General features: G+C 42.4%; 1 protein-coding gene across 1 annotated transcript in view; it reads left to right on the top strand.

The window, feature by feature from the left end:
• Nucleotides 1-445: 445 nt before the first annotated feature.
• CCKAR (cholecystokinin A receptor) overlaps nt 446-16,557 on the top strand; it is a 56,829-nt gene continuing 40,717 nt past the window's right edge. The window contains exons 1-2 of the mRNA XM_075260053.1: nt 446-685; nt 1,877-2,128. Coding sequence (XP_075116154.1) covers nt 553-685; nt 1,877-2,128 — 385 coding nt within the window. The 5' untranslated portion in view covers nt 446-552. The remainder of the gene's footprint in view (nt 686-1,876; nt 2,129-16,557) is intronic.

Below are 16,557 nucleotides of genomic sequence, written 5' to 3'. Positions count from 1 at the left end.
TGACGCCTGGCGTTACTCTGTGTGAATGCAGCCTTAGCGTTTGCAACTTTTTTACACCACCAAATTGCCCTCGAATATTCATAAATCCCTCCCATTGTGTTATACAATAGAATTGACGACAGATAAAGAAATCATTTTAATCCGTATACTACAGTATATGCACACACAGAATTCAGGTTCCACTTTTTGGTAAGGAGCCACCTTGTGTTCTCAGTACTGTTGCCCATTAGTGAATTATTATACAAGGCGACTAGGGGGGAATGTGAACAGAAAATGTCAGGTGTGCTGTCTTTTACCTTTTTGATAACAGGTTTTTTCTTACTAGAAATGAGGAGGTCCTGACCAATAACCAGAGAGGGAGGAACACTGCAGAATATGAGTTACCCTTCAGTGTGTGCAGTGCATGCAGTGTGTGCAGTTGGAGCCTGGATAGAGGGCTGCACACACATCTCTCTCACAGGAATTCTGCCAGCAGACCTCAGCAAGCGTCTTATCACAGGCAGGCATGGGAAGCCACTAGTCTCCTATACACCCTACAATACATTGTCAGATATGGAAGCACTCTATAATCTTCATGTGGACAATTACACAAATGACAATGGGATACTCTGTGAGATCACAAATAGTGGAGCTATCATCGGCTGCTTAGGGGACTATTCACACAATGCAACTCTTCCTGGCAAAGGTATGTGTCATAACTGCATGGATACAATGTATACAGATCTTTACAGAAAGTAGAAGGAGTGCCTTGTAGAACTAAAAGTCAAAGCATGACAACTAGTTTGGAATACGACTTTTAGCCATAAAGGAATGTAGATTTTACAGTGTTATGATGTATGTGTACAGTATGGGTAGTTGTAGGGTTAGGCTATTTTTTTCTTTGGGTTCACTACAATTGAATAATGTTCACACTAATGAAAAAGTCATTTTGGTACATTGTAATAAAACCTAATACGCTGCAATTTTCAATGGAGCCACTAAGTGGCTAATGTAATCCTACAAATGTGAAGAGAATAAAGTTTTATTAACTGGAGATTTCCATCAAGTCTACTATGTCTTATCAGATGTAGCAAGGCTTGTCAGATGAAGCAGAGCTGAGTTTGTCATTTGTCAATTGATTTTTAGGTTTTCCTAATGGATCATGACAAAAAGGGTTCCCGATTCCTCTGTGTGCACATGTGTGACCACAGGGGAAATAGGGGACTGACAGAGGGCTATACCCAGCTTTCTCTGTCAGTCCCATAGAACTGACGCATGCGCACTATTGCTCCATTCACACCGTGGACTTAGTGACACCTCATGATTGCTGGGTGGGGGTCACAGTTGTCAAACCCCCAGAAATCAGACACTTATTCCCTATCCGTAGTACAAAGACCCTGTTTAACTTGCCATCTTGTCATGATGCAAGAGCAGCCTCAAAGGTGTAACAGAGCTGAATTTGTTAATAGGCACCACTCTGTACCATATGAGAATTTGTACTTATAAATACACAAAGACTACGTCCCCAAAGAGCTCAATAACAAATACAGCTCTGCTACATCTGGACCTTATTGTAGTTATTTGTTACAATTCCATTAAATAATTAATACAGGGGCTACATGGTGGCTCAGTGGTTAGCACTGCAGCACTGGAGTCCTGGTGTCCAAATCCCGCCAAGGGCATAAAACCATCTGCAAGGAGTTTGTATGTGTGTTTGTATGGATTTCCATCCCATATTCCAAAAAAAAAAAAAAAGTACATTGTGAGCTCTATGTGGGGCTCACAATCTACATTAAATAATAATTAATACAAATGGGAATAACAACAGTGGATTATGATATCTAACGTGCAATTACAGAGCGATAAATTCTAATAGATCCATATTTTTGTATTGCAGATATGCACCAGGCAGTGAGGATTTTTCTGTATTCCTTGATCTTTCTTTTGGGAGTCCTGGGCAACAGTCTGGTTATAGTGGTCCTAATAAGGAATAAGAGGATGAGGACCGTCACCAACATCTTCTTATTGTCATTAGCCGTCAGTGATCTGATGCTTTGCATTTTCTGTATACCCTTCACTCTTATTCCCAATTTGCTGGAGGACTTTATATTTGGTAGCACCGTCTGCAGAGCTGCTTTCTATTTCATGGGTAAGTGAACAGTTTGATGAACCATAAGATTCAAGGGATGGACCTTGTCTTGTTCAAAAGTTATGAAAGGGCATCATGTAAACCAACTGTGTATTAAACTGGCAGAGGAAAGAGAAAAAAGAATAGTATCCAAAGTGCAGAGACAAAGCAAGGCTTTCCTAAAAATATTCTGGCCAAGGCAGAGTGGCTTACTGGTGTCCTCCCTGGCACCTAGGTTAAGGCATATAACATACCAATTACCCTAAATAGCACCCCAGTGTCATGGTTATAGCCCTATCAAAAAGTCATTATTACTACATTATATGATCTATGTAAAATAGCAACACATTCATGTCTACTTTGTAGGTTAATATAAAAGTTTTAGGCAGGTGCGGAAAAAATGCTGCAAAGTAATGCCTGTTAACATCTGCATTCGCTATTCCGTTTGGGGAATCCGCTTGGGGACCCTTCAACGGAATACTGAACGCATTAAAAAGCGGTGAGCAATGAAAGCACACGGACCCCATAGACTGTAATGGTGTCTGCACAAATCATGTGGAGAGAAAAGTAGTTCATTGAAGTACTTTTCTCTCCACATGACTCGTGCGGACACCACGTGGAAAACACATGGAACCCATTATAGTCTATGGGGTCCGTGTGCTTTCATTGCTCACCGCTTTTTAATGTATTCGGTATTCCGTTCGAGGGGTCCCTAAGCGGACTTCCCGAATGGAATACTGAATGCAGATGTGAACCGGACCTAAGGATGCTTTCCAGAAATAGAAGTGCTAATAGTTTATTTTTGGGGTTAATGTTCCTCCCTAAGGAGAAACCACCTATTAGATGTGTGGAGACTTATACAGGCGTAGTCGCTCTACTGCAAGGGAACATGGGAGGAATATGCAAATCTGTCTCCCAAGATGTAAATAGGGAGACAGCGCCTCTGTTATTCTGCCCTCTATAGGAAGCACCCTGAACATCATGCCCGACTTAATAGGTGGTTTCTCCTTAAGGAGGAACATTATCCCCATAATCTGGTCTCTCAGCCTCTCACTTCTACCAAGTCAGTTCTCTCTACACTGCGCTGACGAGGTTCAACCAGACCGAAACGGCCGTCCGTAGCTGAGAAATTGACTTGGTAAAAATCCCACATTATGCAGTAAAGGCTTCTGTGAAAGTCAGGCATGATGTTCAGGGTGCTTCCTATAGAGGGCAGCATAACAGAGGCACTGTCTCCCTAAGTTACATCTTACAAATCTGACTTCCATGATGTAATTAGGATGCCAGTGCCTCAAGAATGCACACCAATAGAGGGCGCTCACTGAGAATGTGCAAGTCTATCTTCCAGAGTCTCAGTCAAGCAAATCAATAGAGGGCGCGCCCTTTAACATCATGCCGACCTTCTCGGAGGCCTTTGTTTGCAATGATGTTGGGATTATACCAGGTACAGTCTCTCAGCCAAGGACAGCTGTTTCGATGTGTTGCATCTCATCAGCTTGGCGCAGAGAGGACTGACCTGGCAGAGGTGAGAGGCTTAGACAGGGTTGGGGGGATATCGGTTCCAGTCAGATTTGCATATTCTTCCCATGTTCCTTTGCACAGTGGAGCGCTCAAGGCTTAATAAGACTCCACACACCTAAATGGTGGTTCTCATAGGGATATGGAGTGACGATATCCCCCAACCCTATTTATATCTTGGGAGACAGATTTGCATACTCCTTCCATAGTTTATTTTTGTCAATTAACAAAATGAAGTGAAGGAACAAAAGAGAAATCTAATTCCCATCAATATTGCGTGTAACCTTTCCCCTTCGGGGCTAAAGTACCACGGGACATCCCTCCGCAATAAAGCACTGTGGGAAAAAACGTGGCAGCAACACATTGCGGTTCTTCCCGCAGCGCTTTAGACAGAAAGTTCACAGAGTTTTCCTCCGCAGACTCTCTATTATAATTACATCTATGGGAAAACCGCCGGCGTATCCATAGATATAATTGACATGCTGCGATTTCCAAAACGGCACCAGTTTTGGAAATCGCAGCATGTCCGAATGGCGGTTTTTACCGCAAAGTGGGCATGGGATTCGCTTGAATTTCATATAGTTTGCCTGTACTGTAAACGCCGCAATTTTTCCCACTGGGTTTCCGTTGTGGGTAAGTTGTGGCGTTTCTGGCACATGGGACCCCAGCTTGAAGGAGGAGTCCTGGAAGTGATGATGCGTCCTCCATAGAGCCCTGATCTCTACATCATCCAGTCTGTATGGGATTACATGACGAGATAGAAGGATTGGAGCAAGCCTACGTCTACAGAAGATCTGTGCTTATTTCTCCAAGATGTCTGCAACATAGGTCTGCCTAACAAATTTGCAAAACACTGTAGATGTAGCAGAGCTCAGTCTGCGCACATTTACCTAAATTTACTGTAATATGTAGAATCTACAGTGTGTCTTAGCCATACAGCGTGAGAGCTCCCGTTCTGCTACATCTGTAAGACATGGGAACGTCGTCCTAGCTGCATTAGCTTTTGGACTTCCTTCATTATCTTCATTATCTCTATATCGGATAGTGAACACTGTCAGAAGACCATTACAGAGACGAGCGGTCAAAATAAAAAGCAAATTAGACAAGAAAAAGATAATTACATGCTTCAATGGCAATGGGACATTTCTGTAAAGGCTATACTGGTAATGAACTATATATTGCTCGATTAACCCCCTTCAACCATTGCAACACAGAATGAGAACTTACTCTGTATTTCTAGTTTACAGTATTTAAAAGAACAACATAACCTTGTTATGAGCTCTGTAGTATCGTATCCGATGGAAAATGTCACTCCATATGCATGCTTTTAATACGTATTAAATGGTGTCCTATGGAGATATAGTACAGCATCATACAAGGCTCCATACTGGGGCCATTCACATCACAATTCGGTTACTTTTTGGCCTCAGATGATAGGATACTTTTGAACCTATCAAATATCTTATTCCCATAATGGATCCAATTTTTTAATAAAAAAACTGAGGCAAAAGGTGCGACTTTTAGACCTGTTTAGCCTGGTGTGCGTTTGTATATATGTATTTTTGCACGGACACAAAAGCGTGATGATTTATGATGCAGATTATAATCTTCAAAATGTGAATTATGCTGCACCTTTTGCCATAAAACCTGTAAAATTTGATGTCAAATTTGCAGCATTTCCATAGCATCTACATGAAGATAATCTGCCATTTTGGTGCATTTCTTTCTGCTGCAGTATTCCAGTCCTGTGGGAACATATCCTTCATGTTTACTTCTAGTGGATGATTATCTGTCCTGGTGATGTAATAGACTGTGACTGTAAGGGCACAAGGTGCGGACACGCTGCTGAATTTTCATCAGGTTGCAATGGTTGAGAGCCATTGAAGACTTGCCATACAGGTCAATTTGTAGGCCAGTTTTAGTCGTGACTTGTGGATGAGATTTAATGAAATCTTGTCCACTGTGCTGTTGCGGTACATGCTGAGGGTTAGTTGCCATTGAGCCCTGAGTAGCAGAACCACTGCCTAAGTATATGTGCACATAGGGATATTTTTCATGTTATCTTTAATGCTGATTCTCCATCTCAAATCCATTCTGCTGAAAGAAACCTTTCTTAGGAAATATCACTGCATTTTACAGCAAATCCCTTCCCCACTTTGTGTTAAAATACGCACTGCAGATATGCAGGGATTTCCAAAACCGTTGAAGTTTTGGAAATCACAGCATGTCAATTATATATATACCTACAGAAAAGCCGATGGTTTCCCTATAGGTATTAATGAAGCAGATGGTTGTGGCGGGTGTCAGACATTCTCACCTATCCTTGGCACTCCATTGGGATTCATTGCATCAGAAGTGGAGAGGCTCGCACGAACGCTGATAGCAATTTGTGGCTTCAGCAGTCATTGGAGAGAGACCAGAGGCATCACTCACATACGTCACCATTTCCTAACCACGACCAGTGAAGCCACTCACGATCATGTGAACCTCTCAGCTCTCGGCTAGTCCCGGCACAGGAGGAGAGGGGAAAAGGGGAACAGGACTGGACAACTGCGTGCCAGAGATAGATGACTGTCTTTTTTTTTTTTTGGCTTTACACCCACAACGGACATCACCTTTAAGTTTTCTAGTAAAAACCATACTTTAAAAAAAAGCCCAAAAATAAAAAAAATTGTATATATAGTGTTTTTTTTTTAATTTAATTATATACTGTAAAATAACAATTGGCTGCAGTTTTTGACCGATATAATACAGTGAAAAAGTCAATGAAAAAATGAAATCTGCAGCATAGCGCTGTGTTGTGATTTAAAGCATTGTAGAACATTATGTTTATAAATCAAAAGTACAAGTGAATGTAAGAAAATTGTAATATTTCTTACTAAAGAAAAATCCCTTTTTTTCTTAATGCATCAGACTGCTTTTCTTCCCTATTCATCGCTCAGTCTGTTATCTGTCCCTACCAGGTCTTTCTGTCAACCTGTCTTCCAACAAAATCTACAAACAACAAAAAAGTTTTGTCTATTACCCCAATGTTCCAGAAATGCAGAAAAAAATGTAGTACCAACAAAGCAGTGGCTTTACCAGGAATGGCAAGACCCCCCCTCCCGAAGACAGCAACCGACCCGCCGCACTCCTACAGACACTATTATTCCCTATAGTGGCCCCTGCACACAGTATTATGCCCCATAGTGGCCCCTGCACACAGTATTATGCCCCATAGTGCCCCTGCAAACAGTATTATGCCCCATAGTGGCCCCTGCACACAGTATTATGCCCCATAGTGGCCCCTGAACACAGTATTATGCCCTATAGTAGCCCCTGCACACAGTATTATGCCCCACAGTGGCCCCTGCACACAGTATTATGCCCCATAGTGGCCCCTGCACACAGTATTATGCCGCATAGTGGCCCCTGCACACAGTATTATGCCCCATAGTGCCCCTGCAAACAGTATTATGCCCCATAGTGGCCCCTGCACACAGTATTATGCCCCATAGTGGCCCCTGAACACAGTATTATGCCCTATAGTAGCCCCTGCACACAGTATTATGCCCCACAGTGGCCCCTGCACACAGTATTATGCCCCATAGTGGCCCCTGCACACAGTATTATGCCGCATAGTGCCCCCTGCACACAGTATTATGTGGACCACCCATGTACAATTATTATACTCTGGGGGTGGGGGTTTCAGACCTCAGAGTATAATAATCAGAGACCCAAGGGAGGATACAAACATAAAAAAGACTGTTAATTACTGCTCCCTGGCTCTGGCGCACTCTCTGCTGATGTCGGCCATCTTCAATGATGGATGGGACGTCTCTTGAGACAGGCCTTGTGTTGCAACACATAAGGACACAAGCCTGGCCCATGTGACATCACCAAGTAGGCCAAAAGCCTTCCAGAACCAGCAGAGGTAAGTAACAGTGTTTTTTTTTTATGTTAACCTCACCTCCCCTGGGCCTCCGATCATTATACTCGGGGGTCTGAAATGACCCCCGAGTATGATGATGGTGTTTGTGGGGTTCATGGGCCCGCGGCCTTACTTACTGATCCTGACTCCTGCTCATGACTGCCTCCACATAAGGGAAAGCACTGGCGGCCGTAAGCAGGAGCGGGATCGGTAAGTAAATAGGGCCCTTTACCTTCTGGAGTTACTATAGAAAAAAAATAAAGCGGTAGCGGCTGCTGCTGGGCCCCCTAATGTTCTTGGCCCTGTGACTGCTGCTACTGTTACCCTTGCAACAAAGCAAATGAGATTTTCGTAAATCTAGAAAAGGACTTTGCGGTAGGTCCTGTTTAACCATCATACTTTGGATATTTACTTTCTTTGCAGGGAAATACTTGGCAGAGTAGCAGATATAGACAGGCATTGATGCCTAAGGGGACCGATAGGTCGAACTGCCATATAAGAAGACAATAGTATTATAAATGGCCCTTGGTAGGTGAAGCCCTGTTATGGATAGTGCATGAATTTAGGCTGGTCCTTGGAGACGCCTAATTTGGGCAGTCATTTTGAAGAATTACGGTATTTTTGGTCCAGCCATATTTACATGACTAATAACTTACAATGAAACTTTGAACAATATTATATCTCATGAGCCTCATTTACTCAATGGAGTAAACTTTGTAAAAAAAAAAGATGTTTAGTTTCAAGTAAACAAATTCCTAAAACTTGATGGTTAGAAAAACTTTAATTCACTTTGTAAATTAGTTTTCTAGCTGTAGGCAATACATTGTTAAATTGAACGTGCCCCTATTCAAAGCAGAGAGAGCACTTTCTCCGGGGTGTCTTATGTTTAAGGCTGCACATAAGATAACAAAAGATCTGAATGACATTTCCAAAGGTTCCAAAATCCAACACTTTAGAACTCCAGAGGAAGACGATTAAAATGATAATTCCTTATTGTTGAACTCATGGATTAAATGCCACATAGCTCACATCTCGGCGCTGGATTTTGGAACCTTAGGTGACGTTCTACAGTTCTCATACTGCTGTGTGCACAGATGGGAAGAAGATTGAAGCTGTGGTGAGATGAGGATTTTTACATTTTTAAAAGAACGAAATGGAGTTAGGAGAATTTACATAAAGATTTTAGGTTAAAATTGAAAGACTTGCAGGATCTTGTTGAGCACACGGTTCTATTACTGTATTAACCTTCATTACCTTTGTTTCTGTATATTTTAAGCAGAATGGGTGATGGAGTCCCCGAACGCTAGTGTGACCGCAGTCCTAGTGTTTATCTATCAGTTTTTCTGCTGCTAATAGTCCTATTATGGCGCAACACATTTAGCATTTCTCTCTGCGGCACAATACAAAGAAGTCTGCCAGTAGTATAATGCTCCACTCTTCTTGCCCCGCTCTTCCCATGAGCCTTTACAGCTCCCTCTAAACAAAGAAATGACTCTTCATACAAGGAGAATTATAGATCCTCTGCGGTTGTATAGTAATAATGGATGGGGTTTCATAAGAACAGGACTTATTGTATGGAATAGCAGAGAATCTACAATTTTCTATGCATAAAGAGTGATTTATTTGGATAGAGGGACCATCAAAGCCTAGTGGTAAGTGAGATCAGTAAACTACTGGTAGACTTTTCTGTATTGTCTTGTACATGGTCTCTGCCACTGAGAATACGTAAAATGTGCTGCTGCAATAATGAGGACTGATCGGAAAAAAACTGATAAACCAATAATGAAGCCTTATACAGTGATAGAGCACACTATCCTGCAATACTGTACAGAGACAGCCCATGGACTTGTGTGGAGCTGTTTTTGGAAACAAAAAGGAATTTTTCTTAAATCTTGGATGACCCTAAGTTTTTAATTATGATGTAATATCACTTATTTGTTTACTGTTATTTAACTATTAAAGTGTATCCTCCTCCTGCTGCTCCCCTCCCTTTTCCATCAGGAATGTGTAACCTGGTCAGTAATGGTAAGGATACTATTCTTGGTAAGGACCCTTCCTTCGGGACCACCCCCTGTGTCCACAACAATCTCGGTGACTGTTAGTATTAGATACTTTGTCCCTGTCAGACAAGGTGGGTTAGGGCTGCATTTAGTAGAGGCGTATCCACTTATTGTGACTTGGACTACACTACAACAAGAAATACCAATGCGGAAGATAAGTAATGTTTAGGAAACTAGAAGTCTGTATTATCTTTCAAGATGTATTCTAGCTGTAAATTTTAGGGTGACAATTCAATTCGGTGGCAAAGGAGAAGAAATAACTTGGACAAAAGTGGACAAAGAAGCATTTTTCTCTTCTAAGATATAGTACAAAGCGTCTTAGATGTGCTTGTCTAATCGTGTTGAAAAGTTTTATGTTCTCTTGTGGAAAGACCCAGTGTCTAATCAGACCACACCTGTAGTCATGTGCATGCCTGTCTTAGACATGACTGCATGCCGAATGTTGTGGCAATATGACATTTCTATCTAGGTACATTATTATTTGTCTGTGAGTGTATATATGTTTTTTTGGGGGGGGTTTCAATTCAAAATTTTTATTGCAAATTTTTAACAACACAACATGGTCATAAAATAGACCTAAAAGGAATAAACAAATATACAAAAAGTACAAACAAAATAAAGTGTTTTTGGACCGCCAGGAGGTCCCAAGACTGACCATGGAAAGTGCTGAAAGGTAGAATAAGAATGGAAAAGAAGTGGCAGAGGCAGAAGAAAAAGAAGAGAAGCGCCAAGGGGGAGAGGTAGAAGGAGAGAGGAATAAAAAATAAATTTAAGGCGTGGGAAAGGTGCGAATAGAGGGGGCGAGTAAAAAGACAAACCGACTCCATACTCGGTGGACCGTAAATCCATTGCCGGAGAGCACAAATCAATAAAACTCCGAAAGTAAGGATGCATCTGCCCGCGACAACCACAGACAGAATGCACCACACAGATCTAGGAGGAAGGTCCAGAGCCCAGGAGCATCTGATATTCCCCAGACCGTTGAAATTCAAACCAATAAAACCAGGTTTTAGTGTAGGCTTCAGTCGTACCATGCAAGAAAGAGGTGAGGTTTTCCATATGGATGATCTCATTGACCTTCAAAATCCAGAGGGAGAGAGGAGGGGGTTCAACTCACTTCCAGTAGAGCGGAATGCAAGCATGGGCAGCGAGGACCAAAAATCGAAGCAGAGAGCACTTACAGACTTTCACCGATGACTCACAGTGATTGAGGAGGAACAAAGATGGGCCTAGCTGGTGAGGAGTCTGATAAATGCAAAAATGATATGTTTAACACCGTTCCAGAATGAGGACAATGCAGGGCAACACCAGGAGACATGGAGTATATCCCCCTCTACCTGCCCACATCTCCAGCACAGCGGGGAGACCTGTGGGAAGAACGTGTGTAATTTCGTAGGAATCCTGTACCAACAAGACAGGATCTTGTAGCTGGTCTCCTGGTAGCTGGACCTGACAGAGGTTTCATGAGAGAGGCGAAAAATACTCCTCCTCTGATCCTGAGAAAGGGAAAGAGAAAAGTCCGTCTCCCACTTCTGCATGAAAGAAGGTACAGACCACTCGAGGGGAGGCAGGCTATCAGGAGTCTATAGATGAATGAGAAAGAATGGCGGAGGTGGCCATCCCCTAGAGGGTATATATGTTAATTGTGGTGTAGGAAGTAAAAGGGAATGGAGGACTCAAAAATGTAGATATGCATTAGTTAGATTTGTAGTCACATTTTCAGATTCACGGTTGTTTGTTCGAATTTTACCTTTGAGTTTCTCAGAAGCTGTATCTGTTTAGTTCTGTTCTCTGAAACATTTGCGCTTACATTTCTGCATCTTCTGGGTTCCTAGTATTTAGTCTTTTCATTGCACTTTGATTAGTATTTAATGCAGACTTGCTGTATATCGCTAACTATATGCAGATATGTTGTCTTAAAGAGTTGCATTAAGTGCGGTAAATGACACTTATTTTAGTAAAGTAATGATGTAAAAAGCCGAAGAGTTTGATTAAGCAACAGATGGGAAGGAAAATATCACTGATTTCTTTGGATTAAATTATCTGTACTGTGAATAAGTCATCGAGACGGCCGCATTCAGTGGTGTTCTAAAATTTATTGATCCAGACAATTACATAAAAAATACAATACATGAGCCTTTCAGCTTGAGGAGCCAGAGCATCGCATACGGGGAGGGATAATCCCTGGAGAGTGGATTTGTAGGTGTTGGATGATTTCAGTTGCATGCAGTGCTGTTCTACCTGCTAGGGCTCAAGCTATGTGAACAAATCCTACAATGATGCACAAAGTCCAGATGTTTTTATACTGTATTATGGATCTGTAGACATGCCATATGCCACTTTATGGTGTCTTTATAAGGGACTATTGTCTCCTTTAAATGCAATGCATCTAGGGCTGAATACCTCCATCATATTTATGAGATGGAACATGTTTTTTTTTTTTGAATGATTATTATAGAAAATATTTTCATGTGCCGCCCTACAAATTTGGAGATAGGTGGCGGTACAATAAGGGGAGTAGGTTCTGAGCACTGGATTACAGATCTTTTTTTATGTAGATTGTGAGCCCCACATAGAGCTCACAATGCACATTTTCCCTATCAGTATGTCTTTGGAGTATGGGATGGAAATCCATGCAAACACGGGGAGAATATACAAACTCCTTGCAGATGTTTTTTCTGCCCTTGGCAGGATTTGAACCAAGGACTAACCACTGAGCCACCGTGTGGCCCCAGCACTGTCTTACAGATCTGTGCCACATAGGTCCATAATATGATCATGTGTGAGGCCAGAATTTAAAGCTCCCGGACCTCAATTCAAAGTCTGGGTTCACATGTGTCACTTGTGCCTGGATTTTTTAGTCTGAGATGGTCAGAACTGAAGACATTTGAGCAGATTTATAAAGAGTGGCATTACTCATGCTAGGCTTTATAGATCCATAATCAGCGGAGGATGTGCGTTATATAGGATGAGACACATGCCTCCTCATAAAAGAAGTGCACCACCCCACTGGGCTATGATCTTAAGGGAAAATGTATGCCGGCTTGTAGCTGTTGTACAATTCCCCTATCATTTTGATTTCTGGTGTAAATGATGATAAATCTGATGGCGTCAAATGACCCATTCCTTCACAACCTTGCCTCACCCCCTTTTAAGGAAAGTGGCGAGAATAACATAGAAATGAAAAAGTCATAATGTTTTGTATAAAAAATCAATAGCAATTGCAATTTTATCTTGCTATGTAAATTGCAACTTTTTACACCTTGTACATGGGAAAACTGGTGCACAAGGCATAACAAATCCTATAACAATAATCTTATTTTGCTATACATTTGTGCTATCCGTTTGCGGTTTTGTTAGGTGGCCATCTTATTTTGCTAGCCAAACTCTGGTGATGTCTCTGACATTCATGAAAATTTGTATATATGTTACTGTATTATAGGAATGGATTTTTCCACTGGTGCTAGCGTCTTCTCTGCTGTATTACTGTGTATAATACCGAGCTTGAGTGGACTGGCATAGGAAAATGAATGTTGCGGCCATTCTGGTGTAGTCAGCTACAGAGAATGCAGCCACCAAACTCTAATGCTGGGATCTACTTAGTCATAGTATAACTTTTTACTAGTGTTAACGTTTGCACTGGGGATATGTACTATTCTAGCATTCCCTGCACTGAACATCTTCAAGGCTTTCTCTTCTACTTTCTTCCAGAACTGTAAACAATTTAAAGGGGTTATTCGGGGAAAAATTCCCTGGTCCTTCTACTGCTGCCACTCCAGATTTTTGTAATGTCACTGACTCTTCTCTTCTCCTGCTGAATATCCATAGAGTAGAGCAGAGCGTCAGTAGGGGATGTTGAGGAATGAGATTTCTGGCCTCCCCTGTTGTACTCTGCAAAAGTAACCATCAAGGGACCAGAATATACAGTATATTACTAAGTAAGCTTATCTAGTCAAGGAATGAACTCAGAACTTGGATGTACAGTTTGTCATCTTTCACAGCTGATGGTAAATGGAGGATCTTTGATATTTAGTATATATTGCAAAATGCCTTAATTTCTCATGCACTAAATATGGCATGAATGTTTTTCTGCTGACCAGACCATAAACAGAATCCCTCGTGCCATAGTAACATTTTAAGACTGGCCATAGGGGAATGAGACTAAGTATGGGGAGACAAGTCTGTTGTGTGACTTCTCCCCACCATGGCTTAGATCAGACCTGGGCAATGTCCGGCCCACGGGCCACATCCGGCCCTCTGACTTCTTCTATCCGGCCCTCATAGCTAGTGGAAGGTTTGTTCAAGGACCTGTGATTATGTCATCACAGCCTATCACCAGGATAGGATATGACTCGTTAGTGGGTGGAGCCACACGGGACTGTGCGCTCTCTGCAAGCTGCCGGCAATGGAGGCTACTGGATGATAAAGAGAGAAGAGACAGCATGTGTGAGCAAGAGGGGGGAACTAGGGGCAGATGTAGGGGGGCGGTTAAACTGAATGCACATGGAGGGGTGACATTAAACTTGGGCAGCTGGAGGAGGATATTAAACCATGGGGGTTAGCTGGAGGGGGACATGTTTGCCTCTAGTTGCTCCCAGTTTAATGTCCCCCTCCAACTGCCCCAGTTTAATGTCCCCTCTAGTTTCTGCTAGTTCATACTGGGGCACCAGGAGAGGGGTTAATATTGTGGGACATTTGGAGGGAAACGTTATAATGTGGGGGTGTATAATGTTAGGGTGACTGTAAGAGGATTTTACTTTGTAGGGCACATGGGAAAAATGATTGAGAATGGACGGAGTCAGTGTGGAAGTGGGTGGAGCTAAATTTGCCACGGCGCGCATGGCCCTCTAGAACCGTTACAATTTCTCATGTGGTCCCATGGGAATATTAATTGCCCACTCCTGGCTTAGATTAAGGTAACATGCACACGACCATGTGTGTGTTGCCAGGTCGTGATTGAACAGCATGGACGGCACATGCATGCAGCAAAACGGATAGGAAAAGCCGGACTTGTCCTAAGTGTTTCCCCCAGCTCAAGGCCCCATACATGGGACTGTGAAAATACACGGGGCCATAAAAATGAATGGGTCAGTACAAAACCCAGCTAGTACACTGACAGTGCACATGGTTGCTGTGTACATGAGGCCTAATTGACAGGTTTTTCACTATTAGCGATCAAAAATTTTTTTGAGTCTTCAGTAGTTGATACCCTTTTTATTGGCTAACTAAAAATGATGACAAATTGCAAGTTTTCGAGGCTGTAGGACAGGGGTGGGCAATTAATTTTCCCATGGGGTCGCATAAGAAATTGAAACTATGCTAGAGGGCCGCGCCATGGAAAATTTAGCTCCACCCACTTCTACGTTGACTCCGCCCATTCCCAATCATCTTTCCATGTGCCCCCACAAAGTATAATCCTCCTACAGTCACCCGTACATTATATGTCCCCACATTATAATGTTCCCTTCCAACTGCCCCACAGTATTAAGTCCCTCTCCTGGTGCCCCAGTTTAAACTGGTGGAAACTAGAGGGGATATGAAGCTGGGACAGCTGGAGGGGGACATTAAACAGTGGGGGTAGTTGGAGGGGGGCAATAAATTGACAGCTGGAGCAAGACATGAAACTGGGGGCAACTAGAGGGGGACATTAAAATCGGGAATCTGGAAGCAGACATTAAACCGTAGGGGTAGCTGGAGGGTGACATTAAAATGGGGGCAACTTGAGGCAGACAGGTCCCCCTCCACCTACCTCCATGGTTTATTGCCCCCTCCAGTTGTCCCCATTTTAATGTCCCCCCAGTTTAAGTGTCCTCTTCATCTACCCCCAGTTTCATGTCCCCCCTCCATGTCTCCCTCAGTTTCATATCCCCCTTCATTTGCCCCATTTCATGTCCTCCCTCCATCTCTCCCCCAGTTTCATGTCCCCCCCCTCCATCTGCCATCTCTGCCCCCAGTATAACATTCCACTTCCATCTCTGCCCCTAGGTTACTGAGACACACACATACAGATAGACAGACACATATAGACACACACACACACTCACACACACACACACACACACACACACACACACATAGACAGACACATATAGACACACACATATACAGACAGACAGATATAGACACACACACACACATACATACAGACAGACACACACACTCCCCCCTGCATCTCACATTCCCCAGTACCTTATGACACACACCACGTCTCCAACTTCCTGCACTGTCCTGCCGGCACTAAGACATGCCCCCTAGACACGCCTCCCTAGTCAAGCTGTGCGGGCCGGTCTGAATCAGTCAGAGGGCCAGATATGGCCCAGGGGCCGGGCTTTGCCCAGGTCTGCTGTAGGAGAACCTCGAAAGATTGCAATCTGTCATCATTTTTAGTTAGCCATTAAAAACCACTGAAGACTCTCAAAAGTTTTTTATATTTCATATCCACTGGCTAACAAGGTACAAAAATATTTTTTCCTATTAGCAATCAGGGAGGGAAAATATTAACTTGTCACATGTACCACACAGTGAACTTGTAAGAAAAAGGCAAAACTGAATTTCATTTTCCACTCCATTTTAAAATGTTTCCCGCTTCTAAGAACATTGTATGGAATATTAAATGGAGCCCTCATTCTACTCTGTAAATGGAAAAATTTAAAAGGTATATTTTTTGGAAGATGAGGAATAAAAAACAAAAGTGCAAACACAAAAAAAATGACTGTATCAGGAATGTAAATATCCTCACTACAACTTTTCCATTCAACAGTCATCCTTCTCATCTGTGCAGCATTGCTGATATACTGTAGATTATCTGTAGTAGCTGCATATACTACATGTAAGTTGCTTTAAAGGGGCTCTATCAGTAAAATCATGCTGATAGAGCCCCACATATGCGTGAATAGCTTTTAAAAAGGCTATTCAGGCACCGTAAATATTATATTAAACTACCCCCCAGTTTAAAAATAATA

Source organism: Leptodactylus fuscus, chromosome 1 (assembly GCF_031893055.1).
Source record: "Leptodactylus fuscus isolate aLepFus1 chromosome 1, aLepFus1.hap2, whole genome shotgun sequence".
NCBI lineage: Eukaryota > Metazoa > Chordata > Amphibia > Anura > Leptodactylidae > Leptodactylus > Leptodactylus fuscus.
This window is presented reverse-complemented; position numbering and strand designations above follow the sequence as displayed.